The following is a 22,144-nucleotide window of genomic DNA, read 5'->3' on the forward strand; positions in this document are numbered from 1 at the left end:
CTACTTCATTTTTTTTAGTAGGATTTAAAAATAATTTATCAAAAATATGTACAATTTCAGGGAAAGAAATACAAAGAATTGTACCGGAAATCATATAAAAACAAAACAATTCGTCTTGGTTCCATATGCATAGATCTAGAGTGGATGAGTGTGAGTGTGTGTGTGTGTGTGTGTGTGTGTGTGTGTGTGTGTGTGTCTACATAAGTATGTATGTTTGCAAACATCCCATTGCTTCTATTCCTTCTGTTGACTCTGTGAGTTTGGTACCAGAAGTCAGAATACATCCATTGCCAGCAATAGATATACTTATATCTAAAACAAATCCAATTTCTGATGTGAAAGGATGGAAAATCTATCACTGCATGTACAATATAAAGTAAATGTTAATGTTATTTCCTCCTTGGCTTAATTCATACAAATGAAGACAGAAATGACAATTTTACCACTTGAAAATGAAATCCTCAATACACTCAATGTAGCAATTTGTGCATTTTATAAATAAGAAATTTTGTAGTACTCAGATTCCAGAAAATACTGCAAACTCATGAATATCAGCAAGTCAAAAATCAAAATGGTACATTAAATGGTGTATAAACTCTGTTATATGTACCCCACAATTTTTAAAATTTTGCAATTATAACTGAACCATATAAATACAAATGTCCAACTATACACACATGTTCAACTATTTCCCTAGCTACTTTTAATGATCTTTCCAGGTTTATTATTTAGGTTACAACCAACCTTTATGTAACATCACACTATATGAAGTGATAATTTATGGCCTATTAGTGAACAGTTAACATGTGGCACCTAAATAAAATCTTGAAATGTGCTCGACTGTTCACTCTGTACTTATTAACACCATCAAATGTCTTTGAATTCTCTTTTTAATGTTCCACTTTTTTTCCTACTGAAGGCTGATCACATCTCTGCCAAAGAACAACGTAACCAAAGTTAACACATCTGTATTTCCTGCATATTTATTCAGAAATAAGGCAAATATACTTCATGCTTTCTCTACTATTTCAATTTAATATCAACATTAAATTTTGAAAGGTAACAAGTAGTAAACCAAAGAAGTACACACACTAGCACATTGAACTTATGTACAGTTTGAAGTTGTACTCAAAACAAGTTGTTCTGTATACGGTTTTTTAAAGGAAGAAGTTCCTTAAGAATAATTGTGATTAAAAAGTCAAGTGGCACTAGACTTGGGTTATGACTTCTGGGAGCTCTAAGTTTTTATCTCAGTAAACTATGGCAGTCATTTTACTGATTTTGTTTTTTTAACGTTAGATCCCACTTTGCCTCAGAAATTGATTGTTGAATGTCTAGCAACCTTTGGCTTTGATCTTAATACCCAACATTAAGGGAGGTAAAGACTAAGCTCTACACATTTCTATGGAGGAAATTTATATACTTTTTAAAAAGGTATTTAAGAATTTTTCTCATTGGGTTATTTTACTGAGCATAGATCCCAGATTTTTGGAAATGCTTATTATTTGGAATCTATAACTTTGATATGACTGAGGATGGGACAATGACTTGTTTTTTCATGGCATGTCAGGTTGCTCTGAAGGCATTTAGGAAACTGTCTCTCAAGTTAGTTCTTTTCCAAGTACACTTAAAAAAACCTATCTCAACCACTAGGCTGAAAAACGATAGGAAGTTGGTTTTTTTTTTTCTTTCTGAAATCTTACTACTCGGAAACCAATCTCTGTGTCAAATGAACATCACAGTAAGAAACCATCAAAATCATTGGACCAGAATGTATCTGAGACCACTAAAAGACCCACAAAAAGTACATCTCTTCTGGTGCACTCTTTTATAAAATGGTACCTGTGGATTAAAAAAAAAATTTTTTTGCATAACATACAAATCCAACAGGTTTACTAAATAATATCTTAAATGCACAGTGAGTTAGGCACTTTAGGGGATAGCAAATTGAGAGGCACACTCTCATTTTTCACTTACATGAGTATTATTTGCTAAATTTCTTCAGTGTGTGGAAACTAAACATTTGGTGACTTAAGGGGAAAAAAAAAAGGAAAAACAACGTAATACTCCAAAAATAATCTGCTTACTTCCTGGATCTAGTTCATTATATAGAACTTATTCACATGAATAACTGCTCTGTTTTACTACTTGAGCCCAATTAATGCATGCTCTTATCGTATTTAAATGTGTGTATGTTTGTATGTACACACACATACATATATACACACTGCGTATTGAAATATATAATAGGTGAATTTATATATATGTGCTTATATATGCATGTATACATTATACATATATGTGTATGAAACACTCTTAGCACTGAGAGATTCTTTATGGGAAGTACTGTTGGGTTTACTTCTTAAATAGATACAGGACATAATTAGAATACACAACTGTTGACAGATTAATAACAGGATTTTGCAAACTAGATTTATTAATTTTGGCTGGGGAAAAAATGTCTTTGGAGATTTCCAGGGAATTTTAGAACAGTGAGAGGGAAGAAGAGTATAGAAGGAAGTGGGAATGCTTTAAAATGAAATGAACTATGAGCAGAGATCCACATGCTACTTCCCAGAAATTCTGCAAGCTCCTTAAGGGCTTCTGGGATGAACACCTGTTTCGGTCCATATTTTGCAGTTCAGCCCTAAATATCATCTTAACATCTGGCTGCTATAAAATACACATTCAAAAAACTTTTTATTTATGTACATCATTGTAATGTCCAGGAACTCAATTTCACCCCCTAATAACACCATAAAACCCTAGGTGATCTTTGAGAGGGAGACAGCCTGCATCTGCAGAACTGAATAGAAGTTAGACCTCTGGGTAATTTACATGGTACATTGGATGTTTACATCCTGTCACTAGTTTAGTTCTTCTCTCCCTAAATTAAAGTGGGAAAAAAAATCTACACGTGGCCAAAAACAACAGAGGACAAGGTCTTGGGTGTTATGTGCCAGATTTATACTTCAACTTAAATAAGAAGTCCCAGTACACAGCAGGACACCATAGAGCATAATAGCATGTGAAATATTTCCAGGACATTTTGTTTTCTGAACACTCATGAATCAATAGGGCTTTCATGAACTAAAGAAGAAACTTGTATCTCCTCTTCTTTCCTCGAGCTTTCAAGTACTATCGTTACAGACAATGAAGCACTAGACATTTTAATTACAAGTCTTAACATAATTTCTTTTTTGTACAAAGAACTATAAAATGTTTAAGATGATGAAAAATTTATTTATCCTTTAAGAGTTTTATCTCCCCCAAAGAAGAGACTCTCGAAAAAAAAATCTGAAAAATAAAAATTATAGACTCTGCAAAGTACAAACATTTACATCTTTGCACAATCCCTGTGCTTAGGTGATTTTGTTTTCTTTATATACATATATACTAATTTGTGCTTACAATGTCACAAGTTTAGTATAAACTTAAAACGTTAAGCCTATAAGATAAAGCAAAAGCAAAAAAAAAATGGTTTGGTATAGCAGAAAAGTAACAATAAGATAAAGGATCTAAAAAAAAATCAATTTAATCAAACAATCTACTACTAAGTAGACTTTCTGTAGTAACAGTTGTTAAACTAATGCCAGATTTATACAGTTAAGATTAAACTTCGCCAGCCTTCCAATTTCATTTTATATAAATATGTGCATATATGAATGTGGAAACTTCCTCATCCATGTGAAGGAATTTCTTCATGTTGGCAGATGCCCAGTTCTTTTTCTCAAATGTGCTCAGATCATTCCAAATCTTCTTCCAGTTTCTGATATTCCATGGCACAAATACAAAGAATTTTTGTTAGTTTTCCAATCATCAGCAAATCTTTGAGCTCCTTTTTTCAAAGCAGTAACACAGAAAGTCAAAAGGTTTCAGAATTATTTCCCAATTCCTATCAACATGAGAAAAAAAAATTCTAAAACCAGTAGTTAAGGGGACTAACAACTATCAAGGCAAAATTAAGAATCTGAAAAAGGATATTTTAAAAATTTGACATAACATGCTTTTATTTTCATCTATTTACCCATATAGCTCAACAGTCTGATATTAATGAGGGAAGTGGTATGAATAAATGAGATTCATCTCTTTGCTTCAGATGGCTCAATGTCTTGTCCTTTCCAACAACTCAACAGAGCTGCTAGCAATTTTTAAAATCAAGTACGAATGGAGTGATGTGAGCTTTTTTTCCTTCTTCCCTATCCTGACCCTCAGACTAACCCCCCACAGACTAACAAGGGAGATGATGAGAAACATTTTAGAGAAGCAAGGGGAACAGTTAATTCAAACACTTGGCAAGTGTGCCTTGAATACAGTAATTGATATTTAATTCTAGGTTCCCTATCTGAGAAGCATCGTGACACAGAGAGCTGGCCATAGAGCCATGGAGAAGACCTGGGGTCAAGTTCCATTTCAAACACATACTGGTGTGACCCCAGGCAAGTCACTTAACCTCTCAATGTTCTAGGCCAGGGCTGTCCAACCTTAGGTTTTTATTGAAACAACAGACAATATATTTTGATTTGCCATTTTAGTGAGAGTTCTGCGGTAGCTTTGTTTACTAAAGCATTTATGTAAATTTCTATGCTTGTAGACAGGTCACATAACTGCTGCATTTTGTACAGCCCTGTTCTAGGCAACTCTAAGTTGTAGTGAAGGTGCTCATCTGTATTGTTAAGAGTGAGTTCAATACAGGAATGAAAACATAGGTGTAATTCCCATTCAATAGGATGCCTTTTTTTTTCCATAAAAAGGAACTATTAGAAAGTGACCCTCTGGGATTGTTCAGCTCAACAATGGATTGTTTACTGAAATTATTTACATATGTTATAATATAACAGTATCCTTCCTGAATCATTTTAAATACACAAGAATCCCAATTTCCTGATTTAGGGCTAATGGTCTTCTACAGAAGGATACTTTGAATTCCACTGTAAGTTTTTTTTAAAGAAACTCAAAGAGGAACTCATTTAGTTTATTTTAAAAAATGGTGTACAAAAATGTATTATATACCCAGCTTTCTAAGAACACATCCAATGTGTTGAGCAAGATATTTGGTGTTATCACTATAAATAAGGACAGTACCTTTTTGTGGATTATAACAGAATTCTTTCTCATACTGATAAGACTTTATGGTACAAATATACAGGGGCTAGTGTAAGGGATTTATCAAATATGCATTATTCAAAAGATATCTCTGTATACATATATGTATTTAAAAAAGAACTTCGATCTTTATAGACTTTTCCCAGCTTAAAATACATGCATAAACTTTAACAGATGTCAAAAGAATAAGCCATTGAAGCAAGCAAAGAAATGAAACAGCCACGAAGTAAACAGATTTTAAGACTGTCTTGTGATTTCAATACTAACACTTGAAAGTTTCGTAAGTTTTGTACAACCTAATAAAAAAAACAACGCATGCAAAAAATCAAGTCATTCTTCATTTTAAGTCACAGTTGGTCACAACCATAAAAATGATCAAACTTTATCAAGGGATAACAACATGGTTAACCGTTTCAAGAGGTAAAGACAAGATCTTATTTTCCTACCCTTTGTTGCATGTTATTTTGCTCAGATAGCATAGTTAAATTGTTACAAGAAACACAGTCAGATTGGTAAAATGGAGCAAATTGGAAAGCAGGTAAGCCTCTATTAACACCTGGTATAGACTCTCCACAGTAATCTTAAAAGCCAGTTAAAGCTCATTCAAAAAGGTTGCAGATTTCACCTAATACAGCCTACAAGGAAGTATCACTGCAGGACAGCTTTGGATACAGAAATGTAACAGAAGACATTCTATGACCTGTGTTTATTTTTAAATAAATAAAAGAACAATCTCACATTTTTTTTTGTTATTTACACATTACACAAGAGTAGGTGTGGCTACACAATTCCTTATTATCATGAGAAAAAAATTCTAAAACCAGTGGTTAAGTGAAGAAAAGCAAGCCTCTGTATCTTTGAAATGAATTGGCATCATGCTGGAGGGTTTGCGCATATATATACTTTTACCCTCCTATTCAACAGCTGCTTAATTAAACAATTTAATAGGCAAGAAAATAAAATTTTATCCCATGGATTTATGGTTTAAAATGCAAAAAGCAGCACTTTTTTAAAGTATGGCAAATAAAGATATACCTTTCCATATGTGGTTCCCTGTACTCAGAAATTCTTAAAGATTTCTAAGTCTTTAGGAGGCACAGGTGGCGTCTTGTTCCAGTCATCTTCAGGATATGCTTCAAAATTAGATGTGTCACCATCATTGGATACCTTCGGCACTATAGGAGGCTGAGGAAGCATGCCAAAGAAGAGTATTAGAAGAAAAACAAACTTTGTAATTCACAACCAGGTATTTAATTAATTGGTTTCTTGATGCTGTTTTGGAAAAACATGAGTACTTTGCAGTGCTTCAAATACCTGTCCATATGGTTTCTCTTTCCACCAAAAGCAGATTTATCAAACAGTCTTCAAGATTTGTTGTGATTCAAGAATAAATCATTCAATTGCCAGCTTGGTCATGAGTTTCTCAGCAGTATGCTAAGCAGGTATTCAAATGACAGACATACAAGCTTGGCCTGTACAGTAGCACAATGTACTGTAGCACAAAGCAGGAACTATCTATTTTCTTTCTTTGTATGCCTACCACCTAGCACACTGCCCTGCACACGGTAGTTGCTCAATAAATGTTTTGTTACACTCACCTGAAATCTTTTTTTTTTTAATTTTTTTGGAGGGGGAAAGGCAGGGCAATTGGGGTTAAGTGACTTGCCCAAGGTCACACAGCTAGTGAATGTGTCAAGTGTCTGAGGACGGATTTGAACTCAGGTCTTCCTGACTCCAGGGCCAGTGCTCTACTCACTGCACCACCTAGCTGCCCCCAACCTGAAATCTTTTTAGGTTGGAGGTAACATAATATAAGCAAAAAGGAGGTCATTTTTTAAAAATGAAAATGATAGTTTTACATTAAATGGCAGTACAATACTGATACTATTAAATTGCTGTTAGGAACAATGTTTACTCAGGCATGAAGAACTAAGGGACATGATATTCCGGTGGAAAGAACCCAAAATTGGGGAGGGGAGTACTGAAGCATACTTCTAATACTTTGCCTTGAGCAGCTCTCGGCAAGTCTGCCTCTGGCTGGGAAACCCTAAACAAGTCACTTAAAACTTCTTGGGTTTTAGCTTTTATTTTTATTATAGTCTATAAAGGACTTGGATTAGATCATTAAGACTAATCACCTTTAAGACTCCATCACTTCAATACACATTTTCTACATCTCTGTAAGCCTAAGCTTATAAATGAACTGGCAGAAAACATGGCAATGGAAGGTTTCCAAATGGAAGATTCTTTGTTACTTTGCTCATGGTTACCTATGGAATTCTTTAAGGTCAGAAGAACATCTTCTGCAGGGTGTGTGTGCATGTATGTGTGTGTACACCTAAGTGTGTGTGTAATGTGTGTATATACATACATACATATATATGTAATGTTTTTCAAATATCTACATCTATTCCAGTGGCATATTTAATTAATACTAATACATGTCTAGGCACTTATGCAACTGAGGAAGTATGAGCTCTGGATCATCCAGGTATAGCAAGGAAGTCTAAGACACAGATGTGCCTTAAAAGAAATTAAGTGGTGTATTTCAAGATTTGCATATTCAACCTTAGCAAGCCCATACGGTGAGATTTACATTATCTGGGTGTAATATCCTCTATTCTAAAATGATTCCTATTTGGACATAAAGATATATTTTGATTCAGCTAAATTGAGATAGCTCTTTGGTATTATGAGACATTAAAAATTAAGTAATTTGTATAGTTGCTGTACAGATCCTATCAAGGGCATTCATTAATAATGTCTCCTGAATTGTATAACCTTTAAGAGGTCCTCCGTTAAATGCTTTTCTATAAATGTTGTTCTTGACTATATATTAGGTCTTTTTTTTGTATTGTCTAATGAATAAAACACTTTGTATGAAAATGAACAAGTTTGAGAATTTCTCAATTTTGTTTCAGAATCTATTTTGCTTATTCAATTTAACCATAGAACACTAAAATCAGAATTACAACAGCATTTATTATTGGTCTATCTTGGTAAATGAAGGCTGCATCACTTGAGCCCGATTTTTTACCTTCAGTTTTCTCTGGGGTACAGCATCCCAGTCCACAGACCTGAACCACCGGTGTCTTTTCACATCATCTGCTCCATTCTTCAAAAGAAGTAGAGAAGGCATAAATGCAAAGCTAACAATATGCCATCACTAAATTTAAGTAACTGGTGATGTGGAACTATCAACATTAATTAAGATTAGAATAATCAGAAAACTTTTGAAAAACTGACAATCAAAGTCCATATGCTTTGCAAACTATATTAGCTCTTCCTGTAGCTTCTGGTGGGAATATGGAAAAGTCAGCATTGGGGGTAAATATGAATAAGCCTGTACTTTCCCCAATTCATAATGTTAGCCCCTAAATACTTCAATCCCCCGGACTTAATTCACCAGCCCATAACACAAAGGCCACAGAGACAGGCAGGGGGTGAGTGGGTTGGGTAGGACAGATGAAACTATTTTCTTAAAATATGTTCACTAATGGAACATATATCCCAGCCTCTTCCAAGAAAACAAACCTAGAGTGGATATTTATCTCAAAGTAAGACAATTATTTTGGGAAAAAATGATTTTAAAAATCCAACAAAGAATAATATAGTGTTATTTCTCTCATAGTTACGAGATTTAAAAATTCCCCTCTACTTTATAAATAAATTATAGGATTGTGACAGAGTCACTTTGTGCTTGACTTTGTAAAAGAGTTTTGTGCCTTAATCTTGCCTGTTGCTGAACAACAGAATACTGATTTGCAAAGGGGAGAAAATTAAGAGGGACACCTGTACCTATATACAAACTGGATGCTGGAAACGCCCAAAGTTATAAAAATTTTGATAACTTCAGAGCTATTAGAGACCTGAAAATGTCAACTAGTCTATTATCTTAATAATAAGCACTTGTGGTAAAAAGGCAGATATATTTCCTCTCCTTCTCTAAAAAACCTTTCCCACGGCTACATCACTAGCATTAACAATAGCAGGTAGTATTGGAAAAAAATTAGGAAATTTAAGTGGAAAATACTGAACAGCATAGTAACCTCCATTCAATCACTTTTCTTTAAAAAAATTTACAATATTTTATTCTCCAAGATATACACAAATTCAGCCCTGGAACCCAGGATGTGGAAGAACAATTAGCAAATTTATGCATTGTCCTCTATTCACACTGGAAAATAAGGTATTTAGGGTTTTTTATTCATAAAAGTGTTTCGATTATTATTATAATGGTGAATACTCTTAATAAATAATTACTATACCCAGGCCAGAGTCACCACTTTCATTACAGAAACATCACTGATTAGAGCATAAGACATGGCTAACATTAAGCCGTGGAAATGAAGCATAAAGGGAAGTGTGACCCTTGAATCTGCAATATGGTTTCTCTTTCAGCTTTGAACATAAACTATAAGAGATATTTGGCCTTTCTCAAGAGAAATTAAATCCAATCAATGAATCAAGAACTTATTAAGTACCTACTATGTGCTAAGTGCTATTACAAAATAGTCCTCATTCTCAAGAAACTTAAATTCAATTAAGGGAAAACCTATACAATGTCAACAAAATGTAATTGCAGTGCCTTGCACAGGTTAAGTGGTAAACAGATTCATAGTGAACTAAATGTGCAACAAGCCAATCAAAATGATTAGCATTTATGACGACAATATTTCAAAGAGCCAAGATACATATTTACAATCAAATAGATTAAACACCTAGAGAAAATACACTACAATACTAAGGGGGAGGGGGCGTTGTTTGACCTTAAAAACATTAAGTGCTATTGATAGATTTGGATTTATCAGAGTGTGAATGTTTCATAAATGGTTTCTGTTTTCAAAGACCAAATGTGTCTAAATAATGATTGGTAGAATCTTTCTGAAAATTTTACAAAAGTCTCTGGAAATGGTACATATTCTGCACTTATGTTGCCGGAATTTGTCAATAAAAGTAATTTTAAAACAGTAGTTTAGCTTTCATAGAATTCTAGAATTTTAGAGCTTAAGGGCACCTAAGAAGTTACCTCGAATAAACATCTTAAGCAAAAGGTCCTCCGTAAAATACCAAAGTGGTAATCTAGCTGTGTACCCATGAGACAGGACAAAATCTTTTCCAGAGCTGAAAGTGTTGGGAAGTTGTTGTTTTTTTTTTTCCTGACACTGAACCAAAACCTGCCTCTCTGCAATTTCTCCATCCAGTGGTACTTATTTTGTCCCTGGGGCCAAGCATAATGCATCTAATTATTCTTCCACATAGTAACACTTCACATATTTAGAGACAACTATTGTTCTCCCCCTCACCCCCATGTCTTTTTTAGGCTAACCAACCTTTCTTTCAACTGATCCTTGTATAGCATGGTTTCCAGTCCCCTTCACCATTCTGGTCATCTTCTTCTGTACACATTCTAGCTTGTCAATGTCCTCCTTAAAATGTGAAACCCAGAACTGAACACAATAACTCAAGACATGGCCTGACCATGGCAGAGTACACTGAGACTAGCCCTTCTGGATGATATACTTCCATTAAGGTAATCTATGGACTCATTAGCTCTTTGGGCTACCACTTCACCATATGGAGCTTTCTTACCCCAAAGCCTTTACACATAAGCTATGGTTTACTTTACTCTATCCTGTATTGATACAGTTGCTTTTTTGTGCTGAATGGCAAGACTTTATGCTTTAATTTCATTTGGACAACATTCAGTTCATCTCAAACTTGACCAAAATTTTTTGCAGATGTCCATTAATGATAGTAAATGATATATGTGTTTCGTGCATATATACATCTATATACATATACATCTATAAACATGTACATACATATATCCATATATATGTGTGTGTATATAGATGTATATATATATTTCATTTAGAACTTCTTAAAGACATGCATTAAATCCATGCATTTCTCTCCCAAGTAAAATATAATTTAAAAATGGCATGCCTAAGAAATTTAAAATAATGATGGGGAAGTGACTTAAGTGAATATTTCTCTGGACCATTCTGTATCATTTTTTTCATGACCCTCAATTTCCAAAACTTTGTAAGAGAGCCAGGAAGTGATAGAAATGACTGAGAATAAAACACATCAAGTTTGAGCCCTTGAAATGTATGGAACTTTCTGTTTAGTTGACATTCACAGGTGTAAAGAGTAGGATACTCAATTAACTTATTCTCATGCAGAATATTATTTAATACATGAAGAATGGAATACTGACCTTCATGTTTCCTAGTCGTCTTGTCCTGTCTACAACAAGAAGTTTCTTAATAAGGTCTCTATGATCACAAGAAGAAAAAAAAGTAACAGAATTGGCACTTTTATCTCCCAAAACAAACACAATACACTGTTAACATACAGATGCAGGTTAAAAATTGGCCCAAAACAGCAGATTTGTTACTCTTTGTGTTCTCTTTCAGTATAAAATTTTCTATTATTAGGAAGTTCTTCTACAGGTCATAAAGAATTCATTTACTGCTGGACTGAGAGTACTTGGCCTGGCTGAGGGAACAGAAGTGATTTTTCACTTTGTAAAATGTAGGTTTCACATACGAAAATTAGGATTATAACTATGCCCTTCAGATAACACAGTGAAAGGCCTCTTTTAGAGTAAACATCCCTGTCAAACTATCCTTATAAAATAGAAGACATCTGTTTTAAAAAAGCCTTTTTTGCTCATGGATCTATTCGTTTATTTATATGATTATCATTCAAGATACATCCCACACTTTCCATGGGCTCACAACATTCACGATAAAAACTTTGCAAACAAAACAAAACCTAAGCCTGCATGTTCAATTACATGTTCCAAAGTTGTAAAGAAATATTCTGAATAGGGTCAAAACAGATGTAGTTGGTTCTGACAAAAATGGGAAGTGGTCGGCCAAACCTGCTACTCAATTTTATAATATTACAAAATGGTAAAGAATGAACCAGTAAGAGAACCAAGCTGGTACATAGATCAATAATGGTCATCCTTTCCAAAATAGCTTCATTAATCCACAAAAAAAAGAGACTTGATAATTAGTAAACCTGGTTTTAAGTACTCTCTCTGATACCTGCTAGCTGTGTGACTGTGACTGAATGAATGAATGAATGGACAGATTGATGAAAAAGTATTTATTAAGCACATACACACACACTGCTAAGGGCTAGGACACATATATAATACATAGACATTGTCTACCTTCATGGAGTACATTCTAAAGGGGGGATGGCAAAATATATATGGATACTGATGAGTACTGGTCTGGGAAGTCATGGAAATGTTGAATGGAACCACAGGGCCGCTGATTAGCATACTCTTTTCCAGGGGCATTAACAATACTGATTGGACTAGTTTTCAGAAGAAGTTCTTCAACCTCAAAGTCTCAGTTTTCTGCTATGTAAAATAGACATGATAATACTTGTATTAAATATTTTACAGAGTCACTTTGAGGAACTTATTTGGTAAACAACAGATTGCAGTGTAAAGTTGGGTTATTATAGTATAGAGAACAATATCTGTGGTTTTGAACAGCAAGGATTTAGAATTCCTACAATAAGTCTAACTCGTAAATATCTACGACAAAGCCTGCTCCCAAAACTTTACGAATATAAAGCAAGAAGGAGTAGAAAGACTAATAACCCCAGAATGGGGAGGTTTGGGTGTTCCTCTAGTCTCTGCTATTAAGGAACTAGCTTTATGATCTTGGGGATATCACAACCCCTCTGAACCTCGTATATCACAAATATAACATGTGGAAACTAGCTTCTAATATCATCATGGTCCCTATTTGCTCTAAAATCCCATCATTCATAAATTAAGAAAAGTAATTTACAAGGTTATAGCTATTATTTATATTTGGGGGGAGGGGTTAAAATCTGTACCATAGAAGGATGTGTTGAAAACCAAACAACTGATATCCTGACCCAACGAAGGTGCGTAAAATAAACATGACAAATTGAGATAGACCTGTTAAGATGTCTAAGAGAGAAAACTATCTCAATCATAGAACCAAAGGCTCAACATAAGTCTAACAAGATAGGGGATGGATGGACAGATGGACAAACTTTCTAATGCCTATGGAGTTTATCATTTTTTTTTGTTGAGATGTGAATTCAGGGATCGTACACTTCCATAATTTCAATATAGATGCCCAAATTTTCCTTGTATGAGCCACAATCTTTTCCAATGTTAGATTAGTACATAATTAGCAAGGTCTGTCACTAAAACAGGAAAATACTTAATTCTGTGTGAGAGAGAGAGAGAGAGATAAGAAGACATGTTGTAGAAACTATATGGTTGACACCAGTTTATTGTCTACCAAAATACCATGTGTAGGAGAAACATACTTACAGGGCTAGACGTCACACTTATTTTATGCTGGGAGGAAGGGAGGGAGGAAGGAAGGAAGGAAGGAAGGAAGGCCTTATATATTACCTACTATGTACCAGGCACTATCCTAGTCACTTTACAAATATTCTCATTTGATCCTCACAACAACCCCAGGGGTGGGTGTTATTATTATCTCTATTTTACAGTTGAGGAAATTGTTGCAAACAGGTTAAGTGACTTGCCTAGGGTGACATAGCTAGTAAATGTCTGAGGCTATATCTGAACTCAGGTCTTCCTGAGTCCAGGCCCAATGCTCTATCCACTGAGCCACCTAGACACCAATAATAACAATAAAAAAATGGTACCTTATGGGGTGTGTGTGTGTGTGTGTGTGTGTATGTGTGAGAGAGTCATATGAATGACAGACAGACAGACACACACACACACACACACACTCTCTTTGATCTTAGATACCCAAGACTGGTACTAGATGCTAGCCAGTGCTGTCATTAGATTGGCATAAATTTATAAATAGTTTGGGAGGCTTGAGGAAAAAATAAACATAATGGAGCAGCCAATCGCTCCATATTCATGTCTAACCAGGTAGAATTTCCAGTTTCTCAATGTATATAGAATTATTTAAATTATATGGCCAATTGGATTTATATGACTTAGAATCAAAACCCTGTGGTCATCTGTGCTCTATTTGTGAGTAGCTAGGATTAGAACAAGTCCACAGGTGCTTGATCACCTGACAAACATCCAGACCAATGGAGAGAGGTAGAAGAGAGAGAGACTGTGTGTGTGTGTGTGTGTGTGTGTGTGTGTATGTGTATGTGTGTGTTGGAGGTAGGGAGAGAATGGGCATCTGTTCAAGTCCAAGTGAGGCCTGGAGCCATTTAAAATGCCTTCAGTTTTATCCTGGACCCCTTAAGCCACCACTCTCAGAAAGCCCCAGATATTCAGAAGTCTCAATACAAAAGTAAGCATAACCCTAAGTGATTTTGATACAGATGGAACATAAAGAGAACATGAGACAATCAGATGATAATGCTGGTCACTGCATAAGCCTTTCTAATAAGTCTGTCCATTAGGGAACCATGTCAGTCATATGGAGAAAGGAGAGAGAGGTCAGCTAAAACAATAAAATACTAAAACTATGGCTTTGGAGGAAAAGTACACATTTAGGGTTCTGTAAAAGCTAATTATCACTCAAAGAATTGCCAGGGAAATGGGAGGGTGTTACCTTTTTTGGTTGTTCACTAGGAAAAGTTAGAGGAATAAACAAAGATACAGTAAATTTTTTTTTTAACTTAAAGAACTTTTTTCAGATAAAAATTTTATAAATGCAAACAACCAAATTCATAAATTTCTTTGAATACTAAATAAATATGTACTTAATAAACTCCAAATGAATTTTTCCAGCTAGCATTGGTACGGCACTTTTATTGATAGGCAAAAAATTATACTCATGTATAGTGTTCAAAGATGTGCTCATAAAACAATTCTTGGTCATTTACAGTTTCTGAACTGTGCTAAAGTGGAAAATTTCATTTATATTGAAAAAATCGTCACAACACCATGGAAACTAAAAAAATTAAAAGATGAAAAAACAAGTCAAAGGTATAGAAAAAAAATTATTTTTGCAAAATTCTTGACTTGTTTTACAGATTTATTATTCAACGAAATATGAGATGCTAGCAATAGGAATATAATAGAAAATTTAAATTCCTGGTCTTGTCTCATCCCATGCAACTCAAAGCATATTTTCCAACAGAAAAATCTAAAGCATGTATTAAAGCATATCCTTTCTGGCACAAGTTCTGCCAACATACATATTGGCTAAGGCAACAGCTGCTCACCCATCAGCTAAGCATCTTTTTGCCTCAAACCAGTTCTCAGGAAGAATCTGGAAGTAGCCAGAGGTGATCTGGTATCCATCAATTCAGTCATCAGTATGTTGTCTATTTTTAACTCTTCCAAATACATTATGTGTGTATATACATACATACATACATAAATATATATATACACACACCAAAATGTAAAATATTTTCCCATATCATACTTTTTACTTTATTTTCAAAGCAAACATATATCTATTCTTTTGCAAAGTAAGATTTCACAAATAGCAAAGACCTAAAAGTGTCATTTTTGGCAGGAAAGAGATCATCCTAAGAGAAATAGTGAACCTTTTCCTTGTATCCCTGACTAATGGGATTACCTTACATTAGCTGGATTTCCCCCTTTTTTATTGTTTTTCCAGGGCAAGAAATTTTTTCTTTTCTTTTTTTCTCCCCTTTTTTAAAGTCTCCATTAAATGCTAAAGCCCTTGAAACATGACTTATTTATTTCGAATGGAGCCCAGGGCCAGAGGAGTATGGAACAAACTTGCACAACCCTTGGAAAACACTCTACCTGGTGTGCAGATGGAGAACTTCATGATCCAGGTCTGTCGGCTTAAAAATATTCACCCTCATGAAAATGACTAACCTTAACAATGCTGGAAGGAGTCCTTGAAAAGTGCAGTGTTTGTAAAGTCATCCCAACCTGGCCCTTGCTCATGAAAAATATTTTTTCTATAGTTAATTTCCACAGGCCATTTCAACATTTTTTTCCCCTTAAGAGGAGGGGGGAGAGGAAAACCTCAGTTTTGCTACAGTTTAATCTAGTTTTATATCCATTTTATGAATACCAATATAGCCAGACTACCACTGAATCCTTTAAGACACAGAGGCAAAGAAAACAAGAAATCATCATTAATATCCCATACTATTCAAAAGTTAAATCTCTAGAAAAGTTCAGGTTGGTAGCAGTTTGGGTGAAAGGGGTTCAATAAGGAAGGAATAGGAATAGCACATCACTCTATTTTTAAATTATTACAAACTTAAGGAATCTTAACACACAAGGGAGATATAATAAATAACCATCATCCCAATTTTCATAGAGATGCTAACACTTAATGCTGTTAACACACAAAATATTTGTATCACAAGGATATTAAGTACAAATGTAATGTATGTAGACAAGTACTGTTGAACCTATCAACAATATTGCCAGTAATACAACTGTTAAGAAAATCCATTAATGTTATACCAACACCTGTACTTGCTTATTTGATGATACTGAAGTCAAAAAACAAAAGATGATAGATCATTAAATTGTTACATTTCATTAAACTGAATAATTAAAAACACTTCTTTGGCGTGGAAAACATGACTTTCCAGATATTTTTGAATACAGCACATGTGATGCTGCAATATGGTATCCTGTTATACATATGCTTTAACTGTGATTTTAATTAGGAGGCTCTTAAAATAAACAAGCCAATGACAAAGGAGCCAATTTACTTACTTTACATAGAGATCCAAATGCCTGGGGAAATCTATTTTGCCTGCAAGAATTTTTTGATAGATGCCAAATGGGTTGTCATCAAAAAATGGAGGAAACCTGTTAAAAAAATAAATAACTATTTTTAGATTTGAAAAGAGTATGGAAAAATGACTATTTCATAGTGATTGTTATTTCTGCCTAAACCAGCAAGGAAGTAATTTATTTCACATGAATTCCTTCATCACATACTGAAATCATCTATATCTCAAGAAGTGCTGCAAATGGTTGTCTCTAGCTGGCAAACACACAGAAAAAGATAGCACTGAAAAATGGTCTAAATGGTCTGATTCAATGATATACCAGGGACTGTGTTAAGCACTGAGGATAAGAAGACAAAAATGAAGCAGTCCCTGACCTCAAGGAGCTTATGTTCTACTGAGGGTGAATAAAGTATACAAGGGTAAGTGAAAGCAAGATATATTAAAAGCAGTTTGGAGTAGGAGGGTGGTGAAGGCTTGTAAGCCTTGTGTAGGAGGTGGCACTTAAGCTATAGAAGCTAGGCATTATACAAGGCAGAATTGAGGTAAGAGTATTTTAAGAGGAGGACAGAGGAAGACAGAAGTGGAATGTAGTATTGTGAGACCAGGAAGGAGGCCAATATAACAGTATGTGAGGGGAGTAATATGAAATCAGGCTTGAAAGAAAGACTGGAGTCAAGATTATGAAGAGGAATAAATACCAAACATAGGCATTTGGATTTCACATCAGAAGCCATATAGAGCCACTGAACTTAACAGGGAAACGCACGTTGGGATCTGCACTTTTTTGGAAGATCAATTTGGTAGTTGTTAGTTTAGAACCTCATCACCTTTTACCTAACTTATTACAACAGCCTCTTAATTGATCTTCCTGCCTCAAGTCTCCCCCCACTCCAATCTCTACACCTCTACAATGCCACCAAAGTAGTTTTCTTTTACTTGACCATACATCTCCCCTTCCCAATCAACTGCTGTGGTTCCTTACTGCCTTTAGGGGAAAAAAAAAACCCTTCTGTTTAGTTTTTAAAAGTCTTCTACAATCTGGCCTCAAGTTATCTTTCTAGCTTCGTTGTACTTCCTTCCTCTGCAATCCAGCCAAAGTGAACTTCAATCTGTGACTCACACTTAACATTCCATCTCCCTCTCCATGACTTACACTGCACATGGTCCATATCTGAAATGTACTGTCTCCTTACCTCTGACTCACAGAAATCTTTCTTTTCCTAAAAGATTCAGCTCAAGTACTACTTTCTATACAAAATCTTCCCCAATTACCCCAAACTCTAGTATTTCTCCCTTCCAAACTTTTATTATTTTGCCTTCTATTTAACTACTTTGTACTTATTCTCTTTATATTTACTTCACATATATTTACATTGCATATGTGCTATATGTCTCATTATAATGTAACCTTCTTGCAAGTGGGGATTATTTCATTCTTCATAGCTGCAAATACTTTTTAGTTGATTGGAGAAGAGAAATAATGCAAACGGAAACTATAAAAGGCTTTTGAAAAAGTCTAGGTGAGTAGTGATGAGGGCCTAGAGTGGTAAGGACAGATATGAAAGATATGAAGGAATAACTGACAAAATTTGGCAACTGATTAGACATGGGGAGTGAGAAAGAATGAAGAGTACAGGGTGACTCTGAGGGATGTTGGGAAAAGATACAAATAGAAAACAAATTTTATTTTGGGTATACTGAGTTTGATGGAAAGAATCTAACTAGCTTGAGGCCATTTCTGATTAGAGCTGAGTTGCATAGTTTTTTAATCTGTCTTTGGCCAATTCCTTATCTATCCATTATACCATTACTAGCTGCAAGAAAGGATGAAATATCAGTATGTTTTAGATATAGTCAATACTCAACTTAAAAATGAACAATGTTCAATGAAACTGAGAACATTTTAGGGCCTCCTTAATAAAGAAAGGGTCATAGAATTTAAAGATGGAAGAGACTATAGAGGCCTTTGTCTAGACCCAGGGTACTTAATCTTTTTAGTGTCATGGACCCCTTTGGCAGTGTAATGAAATCTGTGGACCCCATCTCAGAATACTGTTTTTTTTTAATTCAGAAAATTAAATATATGGGAAACTAATTATATTGAAACATATTTATCTAAGTTCATGAACCTCAGGCTAAGAACTCTTGATCTGGACCCATCCCCTCTATTTGTCAGATGAGGAATCCAAGGCCCAGAAAGGGCCTAGACAGGGAAATGGTTAAACAGACTGAGCTACATAAATGTAACTGAAATGCTACTGTACTGTAAGAATGACTAATATGAGGAGGAGTTGTTGTTGTTTGTCCTTGTTCTAGAAAAGGCCCAATGACTTCAGGAGGGTGACATCCTAACTTACAAGTGAATTGGATTTAAATGAGGCAGAGCTGTGCAAAGCCATCAGCGTCACTCTCTCCTCGGTCATCAGAGTCCAGTGGCAAGACATAGGTCAAGATAACTGGTGATAGCCCTGGATACAGTGGTAGACCTTGGCCTTTTTAAGCTAAGGTCTTTCCCAGGTCTCAGTTTATCTGAAGAAATGCCCATTCATTAATTAAAGGCTAGGTAAGAATTGAGGCAAAAGATATCCTAGTTTGCCTTCACAAAAGAATCAATCCAAAAGAGAAAGACCCTCAGAGTTTCAGGCCAGGACCCAGTGTTGGGAGACAGCCATTGCTAACGGTTGAAGGAGGTTGGCTGGGGTGATTTAACAAAGTTGCCTGAGAAAGAATGGGTCCAAAAGATGGGATAGGGGGTGGTGAGCAGGGTTACAAACTGCTAATAAGTAAAGGAGAATGAGAACTGAAAAAAAAGAATATTAGATGCCTTCCCTGAGATTATCCCCCAATTTACCCATATATACGTGGTACATACATAGTTATCTACATGTCTCCCCCTCTAGAATGTGGAATCCTAGAGGTCAAGGACTGTTTTTGCCTTTGTCTACTTCCCTACTTCTTAACAACAGTGCCTGACGTAGAGTAAACTTTTGATAAATGTATGGTGACTAGACTTGGTGATAAGCTTGGATAATCTAGTTATTTCAGTCAAGGGGTTGTCAGAATATGAGGACTACAGGAGAGGAAAGACTACACGAATAGATACAAAGCGGAGTAAGCAGAGCCAAAAAAACTACACGGAATGACTACTACACAATGTAAATGAAAAGAATGACAATCACAAAAAAATATAAAATGAATGCTGTAAACGTAAAAAAAAAAACGAGCTAAGACCCCTGAAAGAAGAGATGTGAAAAGATACTTTATTTCCTTTGGGGGGAGCGAGGGAAGGAAGGGAAAGAAGGGAAGGTCCACAGTAGAATATATTGTCATATTTTTTCATGTATTAATCAGTTTTATCGATTTTTCTTTTTTTCCTTTAAAAAGTTCTTGGTTATAAGGAATAAAGTCTGAAAGTGGGAAGGGGAAAAAACATGGAGAAATTTAGTTGATGTAAAAACAAAAAGAGTACAACAAATTTCTTTTTAAAGAAATCAGATTGTAAAACAATAGGGGCTGGGCTAGATGACCTTTAAGTTCTAACTCTAAAATCTTAATAAAAATATATATATATTTTAAAGAGGACATCCAGCACGTGAAACAGATGAATCCTTTATGAAGGGTTTATGTGAAAGAGATGAGAACCTCACAGGATAAGAAGGCTTTTGGTTCACAAGGCTGGCTGGCTGGATAGTACATAGACATACAGAGATCCTTTCTCCATCTGCTGGACAATTAAGACTGCTTTCTTTCCACACCCGAGGAAGGAGCCATGTGTCAGCTCCTGTAGCCTGGGGCAGGGGCTTCAAGAGGTTGCTTCTAGGGATCAGAGTCCAGAGCTATAGTACAGGCTCTGGAGTGAAGATTATGGGTGGGACTGAGGTTAAGAATCAAACCCTGGTCTCACTGAAAACCTAGCATGAGAGCCAGATGGAAATGAAGAATATGATGAATAAGAGAGCAGAACTTAGAGAGTGTGGTGAATAGCAGAGGTTGGACAGTATCTGCACCTCTAAAGTCCCCCCCCTCACCTGTCACCAGAGATTGCTATAAGCAGTGGTCCCCATCAATAGATTTGAAGAAGCCATGGGAAAGAAAGGAGAGCAGGGAAAGAAAATTTTTTGTAGCCATCTCAATAAGCATAAATTGGAGCACAAATAATAATGGGATACAGAAACTGGGAGGTAAATTTTCACATAAACTATGATCTGAGTTGAATACTGTTGTACTCAAAAGTGCCCACAAGGTGGCGGTTCTATCCCATACAAACATTTGAATGAATGAAAGTCCTGACCTAAGCAGGCTAATGTGGTAGCAGCTTTTATCTAACATATGCCTGGCTGCTCACATGGAGCTGTAAGCCGTAGGAAGCAACAAGCTTGAATTGGAAGTGAACTGGCTTTGAGTCACAGAAGTTGGGTTTTAAATCTAACTCTGCAACTTTCTAGGAGGGTGTTCAGAGATTGGCCTAAATGGCATCTAATGTCCCTGTAGCTCTTGATTCTATGACATCCCCTTCTTTGCTGATAGATGAGAACTAGGAAGAGGGAAGGATGTGAATAATATAATCAATTTAAAAGCATTTATTAGGCACCTACTATGTCTTTGGCACTAGGGGATATAAATACAGTAAAAACCAGGTATAAAACTATAAAAGTGAGAAAACTCCTGTCCTTAAGGACCTTGTAATGTGAATGTGCTTAAGACTTCATCATTTTTCTGTGAAGGCTGAACTTTGATCCTAAACAAGGATCTAGGTTCATATCTCACCTCTGACATTGACTATCATAACAATAGATGTCATATCTCTGATTCTCAGTTGTCTCCTCCGTACAATGGAGATAACACCATTAGCTACCTCACCATTATGAGAATCGAATAAAGTAATGTTTGTGAAGTATTTTGCAAAACCTAAAGAGCTGTAACCGTCAGCCAAGTGCTATATAACAGACGGCCTAAAGAGCGTGTTGGATCCGGAGCTAAAAAGATTTGAATTCAAATCCAGCTTCAGATGCTTTAACGTGTGACCATGGACAAATAACTTAACTCCTGTCTGTCTCAGCTTCCTCAAACATAAAATGGGAATAAGAGCACCTACACCCCAGGGTTGTAAAGAAGACCAAATATGCTATCGGTAAAGCTTTAAGCACAGTGTCTGGCACACAGTAGGCACCATATAAATGCTAATTTTTATTACTATTAGTGTTATTGTGGTTGCCATTGCCATTCTTAATTTTCTCCCCAAAGACCCTGAAAAACAAAGGAACCTTAAGAGATGAAGCTTTGAAAACTCTGAGAGGGTTAGAGAATTCTTTTGTCTGTCAAGCTCTTTTTTTGCGGAACACAT

General features: G+C 35.4%; 1 protein-coding gene across 4 annotated transcripts in view; it reads right to left on the reverse strand.

The window, feature by feature from the left end:
• Positions 1-313: 313 nt before the first annotated feature.
• Positions 314-22,144, reverse strand: part of PRKX (protein kinase X-linked) — a 143,459-nt gene continuing 121,628 nt past the window's right edge. Inside the window, exons 5-10 of one of the 4 annotated variants that reach the window (XM_036746018.1) lie at positions 16,781-16,876; positions 11,330-11,387; positions 10,440-10,535; positions 8,144-8,221; positions 6,142-6,291; positions 314-3,769 (exon numbers count right to left, since the gene is read on the reverse strand). In XM_036746018.1, coding sequence (XP_036601913.1) covers positions 6,166-6,291; positions 8,144-8,221; positions 10,440-10,535; positions 11,330-11,387; positions 16,781-16,876 — 454 coding nt within the window. In that variant the 3' untranslated portion in view covers positions 314-3,769; positions 6,142-6,165. Of the gene's footprint in view, positions 3,770-3,807; positions 3,896-5,845; positions 6,292-8,143; positions 8,222-10,439; positions 10,536-11,329; positions 11,388-16,780; positions 16,877-22,144 lie in introns of those variants that run through there. The other 3 variants (XM_036746015.1, XM_036746017.1, XM_036746016.1) reach the window with 3 other exon arrangements.

This window comes from Trichosurus vulpecula, chromosome 2 (assembly GCF_011100635.1).
Source record: "Trichosurus vulpecula isolate mTriVul1 chromosome 2, mTriVul1.pri, whole genome shotgun sequence".
NCBI lineage: Eukaryota > Metazoa > Chordata > Mammalia > Diprotodontia > Phalangeridae > Trichosurus > Trichosurus vulpecula.